The following is a 13,654-nucleotide window of genomic DNA, read 5'->3' as shown; positions in this document are numbered from 1 at the left end:
GATGAACATTTAGGTTGCTTCCATGTCTTAGCTATTATAAACAGCTCTGCAATGAACTCTGCTTGGGGTGTATGTATCCTTTTGAACTATGGTTTTCTCTGGATATATATGCTCAGGAGTGGGATTGCTGGATCATATGGTAGCTATACTTTTAGTTTTTTAAGGAACCTCCACAATGTTCTTCTGAGTGGCTGCACCAATTCATATTTCAACTGACAAGTGCAGACGGGTTCCCTTTTCTCCACATCTTTTCTAGCATTTGTTATTTGTAGATCATTTTTTGGTGTAATGATTTGCTGGCTGAATTTCTACGCCATTAGACTGTCATTTCCATAAAGGTGTCTGCCTTGGTCACTGAATAAACTGCCTGTGTTCAGCGCAGTTCCTGGCAGAGTGTTGACTGTGGTCAGTAATAAATATTTAGGCACAATTATATGGACTCATAAATAGCTCAAGAAATAGGGACTCAAGGACTTTCCTGGTGGTACAGTGGATAAGAATCCTCCTGCCAGTGCAGGGGACATGGGTTTGATCCCTGGTCTGGAAAGATTCCACATTCCACAGAGCAACTAAGCCTGTGAACCACAAGTACTGAGCCTTGGTGCTTACAGTTTGTGCTCTGCAACAAGAGAAGCCCCCCCAACAAGAGAAGCCACCCCAAAAGGAGAAGTCACTTCAACAAAGAGTAGCCCTTGCTCACTGCAACTAGAGAAAGCCCAAGTGCAGCAGTGAGGACCCGGTGTAGCCAAAAATAAATATTTTTTCAAGTTTAAAAAGCAACAACAACACAAAACAAAAATATGGACTCAAAAAAATGTGCTCAACTAGTATTTGGATGAGCAAATAATTGCCCACATAGTGACTCCATTTAGAGCTCTGCCCAGCTTTCCTGAAGTAATCGCAAGTTTTAAATGCTAGCCCATTGTGCATCTTTCAGTGGCAGGGATGCTTGTAAACAATTTCGTATCATATAAATTAGTAGTCTGGTGATTACTCCTGGGATCTTGTTGACACTTACAGTTTACTTAACGAGGCCCACGTGGAAGACTCCTTTTTACTCCTTTCTTATAATTCATCATCTTTGGACTCTAAATTCATGGAGGTTTGGGGTGGTTTGGGGCAACTGATGAAAAAGCATTGAATTTCTTACATTTCAAGATAATGATATTTGAGTAATATGTCTATTAGCATTTTAATATGGCCTCGCCATGACATAGCTGGCAGGAGGCTTGGCATTAAGGGTCTCACCAGTTAAGCTGTAAGTTTCATGGTGTCATTTCTTCATTCCATTTTCCTTCTAATTATTTACAGTTTCCTATTGCTGTTTCAAGATGGCTAAATTTAAATTTGTTGTCACACTAAGCAGTCTCTTCCTCTCTCCATGTGGTTCGGCAGTTATTTCTGAAAGTGAAAGTGAAGTCGCTCAGTCTTGTCCGACTCTTTGCGACCCCATGGACTGTAGCCTATCAGGCTCCTCCGTCCATGGGATTTTCCAGGCAAGAGTGCTGGAGTAGATTGCCATTTCCTTCTCCAGGGGATCTTCCTGACCCAGGAATCGAACCTGGGTCTTCCGCATTGCGGGCAGATGCTTTACTGTCTGAGCCACCAGGGAAGCATGTTATTTCTGAGGGAAATTATTAAACATGCAGCCGTTAATGGGGAGGGGAACAGAAGTGATGAGACATGAGTTCTCTAATAATAAGATGCTGATGATTGCATAAGAGCGGTTGAATCTGCAAAGATTGCCATAGGACATAGAAATCCACAATTTCTGAAGGTGTATGAAGTGATTCATAGAATGACGCCAGAACATAAACAGGACCCTGTTCTGTGCTTTAACATTGGACCTGAAAAGTTTTTGAAATGGGCCATCCATCTAAAAGCAAGGATGCTGTCCTTTCCCAAGAATCTCAATTCATTTAACACACTTTAGTGACATTATTTGGGCATTTTTCACAATGATTAAAGATAACTCTCTTTTCTCTGTAAGACTGTAGGTCACAAGCAAATTAAATCAATGGATTTTCTCCTCTCGCTTTCTCTGATGAGTCAGAAGTTATTGGTCAAAGGCACACATGGCCTTTTCGTTAAGCTTAAAAACCCAAACAACCTGCTGAGAAGATGCTTGACCAATCTGATTATTTTCTCTATACTAATTGGTTTTTACTCTTCATTGAATTGAATGAATTGCCTGATGGTTTTGTCACTGTAGGGGCACGGCTTAATCCACTTAGAGTGAGGCGCGTGGGCCTGGGACTCTAGAAACGTCTTTCATCGTTATTGTCTTTGGGTGGTTTTTCATAGATGAGAATGAAAATGATCTCAAGTCTATGTTCTCCATTTCTCTCCCCACTGCCCTAGACATGCCATCCCCCCGTCCCCTAGATGACCCTGGGAACCTTGTAACTGGTTTTCCCACCGCAATGCCCTCTCCTCTAATTCAGTCTCTGTATAGTAACCATGTGCATCTTTAGAGGATGTAGACTTCTTGATGGAAACACTGGTTTCTTCACAATGAATGGTGAATAAAATCTAATCCTTTCCCAGGACTTCTTGCATCCTACAAGACCTGAGCCCCCTGCTCTCCACTGTGCTTCCAGCAAAGCCTCCTTCCACTGGGTCCATCCTCTGAGCTCCATCCCACTGCAGGTCCCCTGCCTCTGCTTCTCTTTCGTCTGGAATGGCCTTTGAGGGCTGCTGGTTCTTCCTGATCCTGAAGATCTCATTTCAGGTGGCACCTTATCAGAGATACCTTCTTCTACTAGGCAAGCCAGTTAACTGTCCCACCCCAGTTACTCTCTGTAATCTGCCCCTTGGATACTGCTACTCTCTATAATACTCTGTTTATTATCACTCTCAGTATCGTTCTCCCTTCCCTGTTTACTGCATCTCTGTCATAGCCTCCTCTGTATTGGTCCTCCCTGGAGTAGTCACCCCTCATTTCTTTCCTTCTTGACCCCCATCACAACCTCAATTATCTTACATGCCTCTGTTTCTCTTCCTTGTTGGAGCAAAGTCTCATAAGAACCAGGGCATCTTGGTCTTGTTCTCTGATTCCTTAGGGTTGAACATGGTGCCTGGTTCCTTGGAGGAGCCCAAAACATGTTTGTTGAGTGGATGAATGAAATACCAAAATCCTGGTGCTATGTCTTTAGATGACTGTGGTATTGTGGTGCTCAAGTAAAGATTGTATTAAAGGGAAAATTACAATTTCCTTTGCCAAATCATTGCAACTTGGATAGATGTTCAAGCTGACTTGCTCAAGATTAGTGCGTTCAGGTCATCTTGTGACCTGTCCCGGAGGTATAAAAAGTGGATCTGTTCCTTTGGGTTCAAGATGGAGGAGAGAGCATGTTCACTTTCTTCCACTTTCCCCTAAAAACCCAGAAATTATTGAGGAATGTGTTTAGAATGTCCAGGCCTATGGGCACTAGGTAACCAGAGAAGAAATAGTGCCATGGTTGTGGGAATTAGAATGCAGAGGCTGAATGGTCACTGAGTAGCAGACCCAAGCGAACTTCATCCTGATTTAACAGTGGTCAAGTCAAGAATATTAAGAAATTCATGGTACCAGGTGGGACTGAAAACAGGAGTGTTGGTTGACCACTCCCCACCCCGCGGAAACCTCCACCCCACCACTGATTCTCAGACCCTGGTCACATCCTTCATTTTCACTCCCAAATAATGCTTGGGGCTTAGTCTCTGGAGACCCTACAAAATGCTGGGGAGCAAGAGGACTAGGTTGAAAACAGAGGGTTTAACCAAAGGTTGGCACTGGATGCTGAGCCCCTCCCTGCCCAATCCCAATTCGGACTACAGAATGCTGACACCTGCCTTACAATTTCCAGGCAGGACATCAGAGAACTCCTTCTGCAAAAGTCGACTAGCCTGTGTGGAGACCCAAAGTGGATGACTTCAGGGTTTTCCACGTCAACAAGGCAACAAGATAACCCTGCAGGGAGGTCCACGATGGACACTTTACATTTGTAGAGTTTCTAACCAGCTTTTCAGTACCTCTTTCTAAAACATGGGCAGATAGATTGCTGGATATCTCAGGGAAGCCTTTAAATATGAAAGAGATAAAAGCAAACAGAAACAAAGGAACCTAGAAGATAGACAGTGTAGGGACAGGCAAGTTTCAGCAATGACAGCAATGGCAACATCTTGCCTGAGACAGGTGAGAAGATGCTGGAGCCATGAAGTAGTAACAGGATGCTATAAAGAAGGGACAATAATAATAATTAATAATAATGTTAACTATTATTATTAATCATTGGAATAATTAATAATCTTGAAATAATTATTCCAAGAGGGGGCTCTTGGAAATTAAAAACATGATACAGACATATCAATCCAACCTTTAAGGAAGACTGATGCTGAAGCTGAAGCTCCACTACTTTGGCCACTTGATGTGAAGAGCCAACTCATTGGAAAAGACTCTGGTGCTGGGAAAGATTGAGGGCAAGAGGAGAGGGTGGCGACAGAGGATGAGATGGTTGGATGGCGTCACTGACTCGATGGACATGAGTTTGAGCAAACTCTGGGAGATAGTGAAGGACAGGGAGGCCTGGCATGCTGCAGTCTGTGGGATTACAAATAGTCAGACACGACTCAGCAGCTGAGCAACAACAACAGACATAGACACTTGTAAGTTGGAATAGAAAGTTGAAGGAATTCCCCCAAAAGAAAAGAAAAAGAAATAGAAAATAGGAAAGAAAAGAAAAATAGAGGGTTAACTCAAGAGGTCTAATAACCTAGTAAGAGCAGTTCTAGCTAAAAAATAAAAAACATAAGGAAAAAATATATCAAAGAAATAATATATTTTTGTAAAACATAAAGACATGGTTCAGATTGAAAGGACCCATTGAAAGTGTACAGACAACAAATGGAAATAGATGCAGGACCATAGTGATACTCTCGTAAAAAGGAGCTTAGGAGTTTCCAGAGAGAAAAACAAAACCGTTTCCTCCAAAGGATTGGGAACAGTAAATCATGTTGGCTCCAGACTTCTCAACAGCTAGAGCTCTGTGGAGCCACATCTTCAGTTCTGAAGGAAGATGAATTTTAATTCAGATAGCTATCAGACAAGCCACTAGTAAAAGTCTAAAGAATTTTATTTCATCCTTTCTCATGAAATTGCCGGAAGTTTTGCATTAGGAAAGAACACAAAGAGAGAAAACCCAGGAAAAAGAAGTATGTGTGTGTGTGTGGGGCGGGGGGGGGGGTGTCCAGGAACCAGAGGTGAAAAAAAACTGTTAGGATGGAGGTGTAGGGAGATGCATTGGCTCAGCCCCACTTTGGGCCTAGTGAGCAGTGGTCCACTGGGAATAGGTCAGAAAGTTCTGAGTGAGATGTTTCCAAGGCAATGAAATGAATGAATAAAATGAAATAAAAGACAATTGGGAAGGAAATGGGAGGTGGTTTTGGTAATAAATTCGTGCAAAAAAACTAGGCAGAAGAAGAAGACAAAATAATGATTAATTTCAGGAAAAACAGTGTTGGCAAGAAAGGCAATGTAATCACAGTACACCATCTGACTTGGTGGTGAAAAGCATGTTCCTGAACATAATGATGTAAACATTGCATATCCCCAACAAAATCTTGACAGCATAGTCATATAACATATAACTGAAGAGAGGAGAGAGGGGAGGGATGTGTGCCCACGGGTGGGGGTAATGAGGCTTGTGGATGAGGGTTCTAAACACGCCTCTCCCCTCATGATATCATCAGCTGTTCTCCAAAGTGGAAAAGGGGAATCTAAAGTAATGCTACGTGCTTGTCCTTAGGAGAAAAGGAGATAAACATGAAAGGAATCCCAAGTGGGAAAAAATGAGTGGGTGGGCTGTTTTTCTTAAGTAGAAAGACAACTTAAAAAAAAAAAACCCTGTGCATGTGTAATGTTAATCAAAATAAAAGCAGGTTTAAAAGTAGATTGACAAGGGGGGAGTGGGTGGGGGAAGGAAGGACTGGAAGTTTGGGATTAGCAGGTGAAAACTACAAGGTCCTACTGTAGAGCACATGGAGCTCTACTACACTCAATATCCTATGATAAACTATAATGGAAAAGAATATAAAAAAGAATGTCTATATATGGCTAGGGCTTCCCAGGTGGCTCTGTGGTAAAGAACCCGCCTGCCAATGCAGGAGACATAAGAGACGCAAGTTTGATGCTTGGGTCAGGAAGATCCCCTGGAGGAGGGCATGGCAACCCACTCCAGTATTCTTGCCTGGAGAATCCCATGGGCAGAGGAGCCTGGCCGGCTATGGGCCATAGGGTTGCAGAGAGCCGAACATGACTGAAGTGACTTAGCACGCATACATGTATAACTGGGTCACTTTGCTGTACAGCAGAGATTGGCACAAAATTGTAAACCAGCTATGCTGTTGTTGTTCAGTCACCTAGTCACATCCGACTCTTTGCGACCCCATGGACTGCAGCACACAAAGTTTTTTTAAAGTTCATAAACTGAAAAGTGGTTTAAACCCTTTTCTCTGGCAACACAGTCCTTATAGAATGCTTTTCTGCTCTGCTCTCATGATGGGATCTACATGCTCTGAAGTTCCATGATCCTTCTGACCTATATCCCAGGCCAAAATGATAAGATGGAAGAGAGAGTAAGGTTCCCTTGAAAGGGAGATGATATTTGGTGGGGACCGTCAAGACCATGTCTTTGTCGCCCTTCTTCCCACACTCATCACAAAAACCACCACAAAACAACAGCAACACAAAAACCCATCACCCTCCTGCTGTCAGTGCTCTGGTGGAGATCAAGACATCCAACATAACAGGGAAATTTCCTTTCTCAATATTTCTACTCTGGCCTCAGTTGAATGACCACAGAATTCAAGCCAATCCAAAATTAACCAATGTGGCAAGGAAGATGACTCTAATGAAAAAAAAAAAAAGATCCATATGAAATATTTATTAAAATCTGTAATCAAAGGATTTTTCTACCTTAGGAATTGGTTTTTCCATCTCTCTCCTTAGCAGAAGTGGAGACATTTTATTTACAATGTGAACTGATTCAAGGTAAATCGAGTTGGTGGACATCCCATGTAGGACGCAGTTGATGAGCTCGGAGCTGGTATCGAAGACATGGGTCAACACCTGGGAAGTGGCTATTGGCTGATTTTATAATTTCAGGTGTGTATCTGTGTGCCCCCCCTTCAGGTGTGAATCCGTCAGGGGAGCCCTCTTGTGTCACCTCAGAATCATCTGTTTGCACTGAGAACAGAGAGCAGGAGGAAGAGGAGAGCGGACACGTCTCCAGGAGTTTCTGTCCTAACACAAGCTTAAGAACCATCGGGGACACAGACAGACCAATCGCAAAGGTGGGAATTGTGATTTTGAGTTGTCTGTACCCATCTGTGGTCCGGATTTATGCCTCTCTTTTCCTTGTTAGTGTCCAGTGTGGCGGAACTCACTCAGGACACCTAGAGAAGTTTCCTGGCATAAAAAGCCCCTCGAGGCAAACAGATGCCTCAAACATGGTGCTGAATGAGTGGACGGTGAACCATTGGGATGATCTCAGAGTCGGTTAAAAAAAAAAATCCCAAGTCCCTTTATAATTCATACTTGAATAAAGATGCTTCCCAGTTGGTGGCGGTGGTAAAGAACCCACCTGCCAATGCAGGAGATGCAGGTTTGATCCCTGGATCAGGAAGATCCCCTGGAGGAGGAAATGGCAAACCACTCGTTTTCTTGCCTGGAGAATCCCCCAAAACAGAGGAGTCCGGTGGGCTACAGTCAGGGGGTCGCAAAGAGTCAGACAGGACTGAGCATACACACACACTGAGTAGCACACATTAAGTAATGATCTAAAACTGGATGCTCAGAGCTGGTTGGATAACTGAGTGATTAAGTTTTCTTAAATCCAGATAAAAATACAGAGCAGTCTCAGTAGCTTATTGTGTGTCAACAGGGAACTCTCCTAGAGTTAATGCATCTATTAGTTATTAATGGAAACTGAGGAGAACATTGTATCGAGGTTCACACTTGGTAAAGAATCAGGACCTCCAGACCTTGTTCTCAATGAGGACCACATCTCTGACCACAAGTTTTTTGATACCAATTAACTTTTTTTCCCTCCATTTATTTTCCTTTGCACTTTATTGCAGGAGATTTCATCTGCTGGCGAGCATGGGGCTGGTTGTCCTCTAATCACGGCTGTGGGGTCAGGTTTATCTCTGCCATCTGACTCCTTGGGGGCTAATGACAGCCTTCCAGCCCACAGCAAAGGTCTCGACGTGGGATCATTGGAGACTCACCTGCTGCCGTCCCAGCAGCACATCTCAGCAGACCCTACACCATGCGTTTTCTCAGATGCTCAAGAGCCTTCTTCCTTTGTGTCCAAAGGAACCTCTCTCGGCCATGACCTTGCTACCTCTGCAGCTGCCTTCTGTCCTTCCCTGGGGGCAAGAGCAGGCCACACAACCCTGGGAATTCACAGTGTGGAACCGCAAGACCACAGCCAGGGTGAAGAGGAGACTCTCGCACAAAGCTCTCCAGACAGAAAAACGATAGAAGAGGGTGTGTCCCCAAACCTTTTGCCAGGGAAGCCTTCATCTGGGCAGAGAATTTCAGGTTCAGTTACACCAGGGTCCACTGGAAAAATTCATCTTGAAATACCAGCTTTAGGACCAGCTTCAGCTAGTTCACACCAAGAGGAAGGGAAACACAAGTCGTGTTTTCCTTCTGGGGGGCAATGTGGGTGTAGGGAAGGACTGGTCCCCTGCCCTCTGGTAGGACCTGACAGTGTGAAATCTCAAGGAACTGGATTCATGGCTCTAAAGGATGATGCCGTCCCTTCTAACCCAGGGCTGCCCACGGAGGTCCCTGCAGCCTCTTTGAAAACCCTCAGGAAGAGAAGTTTGGAAGGAATGAGAAAGCAAACTCGTGTGGAGTCCAGCGACACCAGCAGCGATGATGAAGATCGGTTAGTGATAGAAATCTGACGCTTCCAGAGAAAGATGGTGTCTGTCGTCAAAGATGGTTGATACTTTGCAGTCGATGCCATCAAGTGGGCGGCAGAAATGAACTCTATTCATGAAGCCCCTACAGAGAGGAAAGCCATCTGGGGGTCTTTCTAAGATGTCCCCAACCCACTCTGAAACCCAAGCTCAGCCTCACTCCTCCCCAGATGCCCTGCTCACAAGGTGCCAGCAGGGCAAAGGTGGCAGTGAAACAAAGTGTAAGCAGGGTTGACCTGCATGAGGACTGTGGCTTGACTCCTAGCTGCATCCTCTGCTTTGGTTCCTCACTGCCTTACCCAGGAAACTGGCATTGACCCAGACAGCCACAATTGACTTGCTTCTGAACCAGGGTCAAGGTGACAGGTCTCCTCCATCAGTGAGCTTGGGGTTGGCTTCAAAGAGGGTAATGGTACTTGGGAAAGTTGGGGGAGCCTGCAAAGGAGCTGGGCAGTGAGATACTTCTGTTCATTCTGGATTCCTCCCAAAACTGAAGTTTGGGCTCAGTAATTTGCCTCCTTAGTGGAAGCTGTAAATACACTTCAAAATGCCTATGATCTGATGAAATACTGAGTGTCTCTCAATGTTGCACACATGGTCAATGCTTACGTGTGATTCAATGACACAGCATGTTTCGCTTGTATTCCTGGTGCCTTTTCTGTGGAGACCTCTGGAACCCTTGGTTTTTCCAGCTCTTGCAAAAGGAACATTGTGTTAAAAGTTGATAGAACAGTCTCTGTAATGAGTCATTTTTGAGGGGGAAAATTCACTTGTTTTCCTCCAATTCTCTCTGTCATATTGTGCTCTGAGCAATTTCAATTAGAGGGTTACATTTTAGTAATCTCTGCAGCTTAAACTGATGCCTGCTCATCGTGATGGGAGCCTTTCAGATTTCCTCCAGAAGCTTCAAGGTTACAAAACTAATTGGAGTTTTGACGCTGTTTTACATCTTGGTAATTTTATTTTGGGGGCTTGGTGTTACTTTGCTGTCAAATTAAATCAGCCTCTGTATTGTGCAAGTCAGAACAGCACAGAGAAAATTCCCCAGGATTCCAAGCCCATGCACCGCTGTGCAGAAGAAAATAGCTGATATACGTCAGTGGTGAGCAAAGCCTCCAAGTTACCACACTCTTCTCCTCTTTAAATGGGAGAGGAGAAACTTCAGGAGATCCACACTGCTGCATTTCAATAAAATTTTATACTTGCTTTTGGTATGATTTTGTACCATTTGGAATTTATAGCCCAGCTCTTTTGGCTTCACTTTGATGTAAGGATGTTCCTACGACATAGTTCAAACGCAATGCAAAACATCTCGCACGGTATGAAGATGCTTTAATACGTCCTTGTCTGTGATGAAGGACGGTCAGATTTCAAGAGTCTTCAAGTGAAGTTTCCAATTTAAGGGTTGTTTATACAGAAACTCTGTGGTAGGGTCAGCTTCTCCCAGTGACTTAGCTTATGTCTGTGGTCATTTCAGATGCGCTTCGACATAGCCTAGTGATTTCAAGTCCAGTCAAGGAAAACATAAGAAGGAGGCTAGGCGTTTGCTTCCTGTACTTTCTAAACCAAACAAAAGTGATGTAATTATCTACCCTTTGATTTATCCTTGCCACTATAGTGAGAGGGCTAGCAAAGTGTTCTGAGTCCTGAAGGAAGAGGGAGAGAAGGCCTGACCTTGTGCAGAGCTGGCTAGGGAATCTTGGTGAAGACTTATGCCCTTTCGGCACCTTTTTCTCCTTCTGGGAAGGAGAGAGTATGACTAGATGCACTGAATGCTGCTCTGGGCCCCGATTCTCATGAGCGTGGCTTGGAGGAGAGCCTCATGAGGAGTAGTCTTGCACCCAAGAAGTTTGGGAGGGGGATGTGGGGAACTAAACCCAATTATTATTTTTTTGAAGAATGTGGACTCAGGGAAGCTCTTCTAATTTTTTCCCCAGAGTTCCAGGTTTAGGGGGGTGCAGTCAACCCATTTCTAAATGGTGGCTTATGATGTAAAAATTAGAAGCAAAGACAGAACACTACTGTGTAGGAGGAAGCCAGCATATCTGTAGGATGAGCTAGTTACTTTGTCTTGGGAGGCACTGGTCAGGGGGGAAGACTATGGTCTAGACCCTTCTTTCCCGGGTGGTTGCTGAGCTGCTGGCTGCATCACTGTACTGAGGTCAGTACATCACAGCTCCCAGTAGCACGACCTCAGGAGAATCAGGTGGGAGCTCTATCCTTCTGCAACCCATCATTGCTGGCTGCCACATCCCAAGCTCCATCAAACATGGCAGAATGCTGATTCCATCGCTAACTCTCTGTGCCTCTCATACAAAGGTGAGCAGGTCACCGATTTTCTTCTCTCCGATGGTCCTTTAAGCTAGTTGGTGGCAATGTTTACAAGTGTACCTTACTTCATATCAACATGAATTTGTGAAAAGCTGTATTTGAGTGGATTAAAAAAAATTAAAAAATGTAGTTTGAATGACCCTAGAGGACTTGGTCCTTGAAAATCATCCCAAGGTAAATATTTTTTTAATGAAAAATTCTTTTATAAAGCAACAGACAATCTCTGATTTTGTAAGTCTTAATTTTCTCAAGTTCTTAAGGATTTTCTTAAAGTGAACTGCAACTATAGAGGTACATTTTAAGGATATTATTGGTGAACTATAACCCAGTTAGGGTTATCAAAAATAAAATTTCAGGATTATTGATTGGTCATTGCTGCTATGACTGTACAAGTGTGTGCTGTGGAATGGTTAAGGGAAAGCAAATTTATTTTAGAACAGGGCAAAATGGAGTCTAAAAATCAGGGATTCCCCTTTCTTCCCAGTGCTGTTAATTTCATTGTAGCTTGAGGTAAGGGTCTTAACCAATGGGTGTCTCAACTTCTCCCACAGAGAATAACTCCCAGGATGCTGTCATAGACAAAGATAAAGTGCACTTGGAATTCTTTCCTATTCTCTTGGAGTGAGGTATACAAATGCCATGAACTGTGATACTCAAGACACCACCAAGTGTGCCCCTCCAGCTGTACCTACACGCAGCCAGATCTCACTTGTTGACAATGCATAGAGAAAAGAGGTTTCACACTCCCCCGCTCTTGGCAAACTATACTGTTAAGTGGCTCTTAATGCCATGTGCTTTTTGATGGACAACCTGAATCTTCCTTGATGTAAGGCATGATGGAGACAACTCATGCCTCCTTGTTGTAAGACTTGATAGAGACAACTCATGCCTCATGATAGAGACAACTCATGGCCTTTGAGATTCGGGACCAAGCTAATACCCCTCATTTCACAACCCAGGAGAACTTATGGTTCATCTTCCAAGAGGTTAAAAAAAAAAAAAAAAAACAGGGGATTGGTGCTTCTGTGTTCGAATCAAAACCCTGTCAATAGCATGATGGGTAACTAAGGGCAAGTTAAACTTCCCTCTCCTGAAATCCCTCCTCTAGAGCTCAGATGAGGAGTGTGGCTTTGTACAATCGCATTGTGACCACAGATCTTGCCATGACAGATGAATGATTTCTGTCTCATGCCAAACTGTATTTCCTTGCATTTACATTCATTACTTAGAATGACCACATTATTCATTTTTTCTCCCAGCATAGAAATTTGCATTTTGCACAAAAATCTGCCTGGTGCAGCAGATTTTGTAGTTATGGAAGCTGTCATCATTATCAGAATGTACCGCTGCTCAAATCTCCAGACATAATTTAATCTGGTGAGGAAAAAAAAATGAGCTGCCTGGCTCTATGGAGGTCATATTTCTACAGCCATGGCAAACAGGGCTTGCGTATTTCTTCTCACTTCAATTGTGACTCCAGAACGCTTGCGAGGGAGACTCTTTGGCATTTGAAACACTACATTTCTCAATCTGTAAGCACAGCCTTTTGCTCTTCTTTCCCAGATACTCATTAAACCTAGATGTCAGGACCCAAGAAATCCTATGCGCTAGATCTGTACCCTGTACAATCCTTTTCATCCATGCTTTGTATGTTTGTGGGGATACACATAATTCAATCTGAAGTATAGGATGTTGAGTGTATTACTTTACCACTGAAAGAAAAAAGAGCCAGGAAAAATAATCAGCTTCTGTCATTTGGAGCCCTAGAGGATGACTCAGTACTTATATATGCAGCCAACTCTTTAGAACTTACTACACTATCCGTTGTTCAGAATCAAGAAGCTGTTGGCTTCTTGGTTGTTTGTTTAATGTATTTCCTTCTTTATATGGTTAAATTATTTTGTTTTGATAAAAATAAAACTGAAAATAAAAATGTCTTGTTTGATTTGTTAACATTTTAACTCAAACTACCACCAAAAATATATCCTAGATAAGTTGGATATCTGAATATTCCTGAAAAGTTGACCAGACATTTCATCCGCCATATTGGTATCCCATTCCACTCAATGAAAGAATTGGGTAATGGCAAATTATCACATTTTCTTGTGTTGCTCTTTTTCCCATGTGTCCCTTCTGTCATTGTCTGCCATATTTCAAGGCTCGTAACTTAGAAATGTGGTTTTAAATGTAGCTAGACTTTAAGGCCACATGAGGGCACTATCCACAGTGCAATAATCCCAAACTTTTCCCTGTGGAATTGATGTTACTTGGATATTTAATATTATTCATTAACTGAGAAAACATCCTTACTTCAAAAACAATGCCTCCTTATGAGTATAAATCATGTACTCTT

General features: G+C 43.2%; 1 protein-coding gene across 1 annotated transcript in view; it reads left to right on the top strand.

Moving 5' to 3' along the window:
- ZNF831 (zinc finger protein 831) overlaps window positions 1–13,125 on the top strand; it is a 92,644-nt gene extending 79,519 nt beyond the window's left edge. Inside the window, exons 5-6 of the mRNA XM_070381475.1 lie at window positions 7,172–7,332; window positions 8,119–13,125. Coding sequence (XP_070237576.1) covers window positions 7,172–7,332; window positions 8,119–8,955 — 998 coding nt within the window. The 3' untranslated portion in view covers window positions 8,956–13,125. The remainder of the gene's footprint in view (window positions 1–7,171; window positions 7,333–8,118) is intronic.
- The last annotated feature ends 529 nt before the right edge of the window (window positions 13,126–13,654 follow it).

This window comes from Bos mutus, chromosome 13 (assembly GCF_027580195.1).
Source record: "Bos mutus isolate GX-2022 chromosome 13, NWIPB_WYAK_1.1, whole genome shotgun sequence".
NCBI lineage: Eukaryota > Metazoa > Chordata > Mammalia > Artiodactyla > Bovidae > Bos > Bos mutus.
Note: the sequence above shows the minus strand (reverse complement) of the source record. Positions and strands in the feature narration are given on the sequence as shown.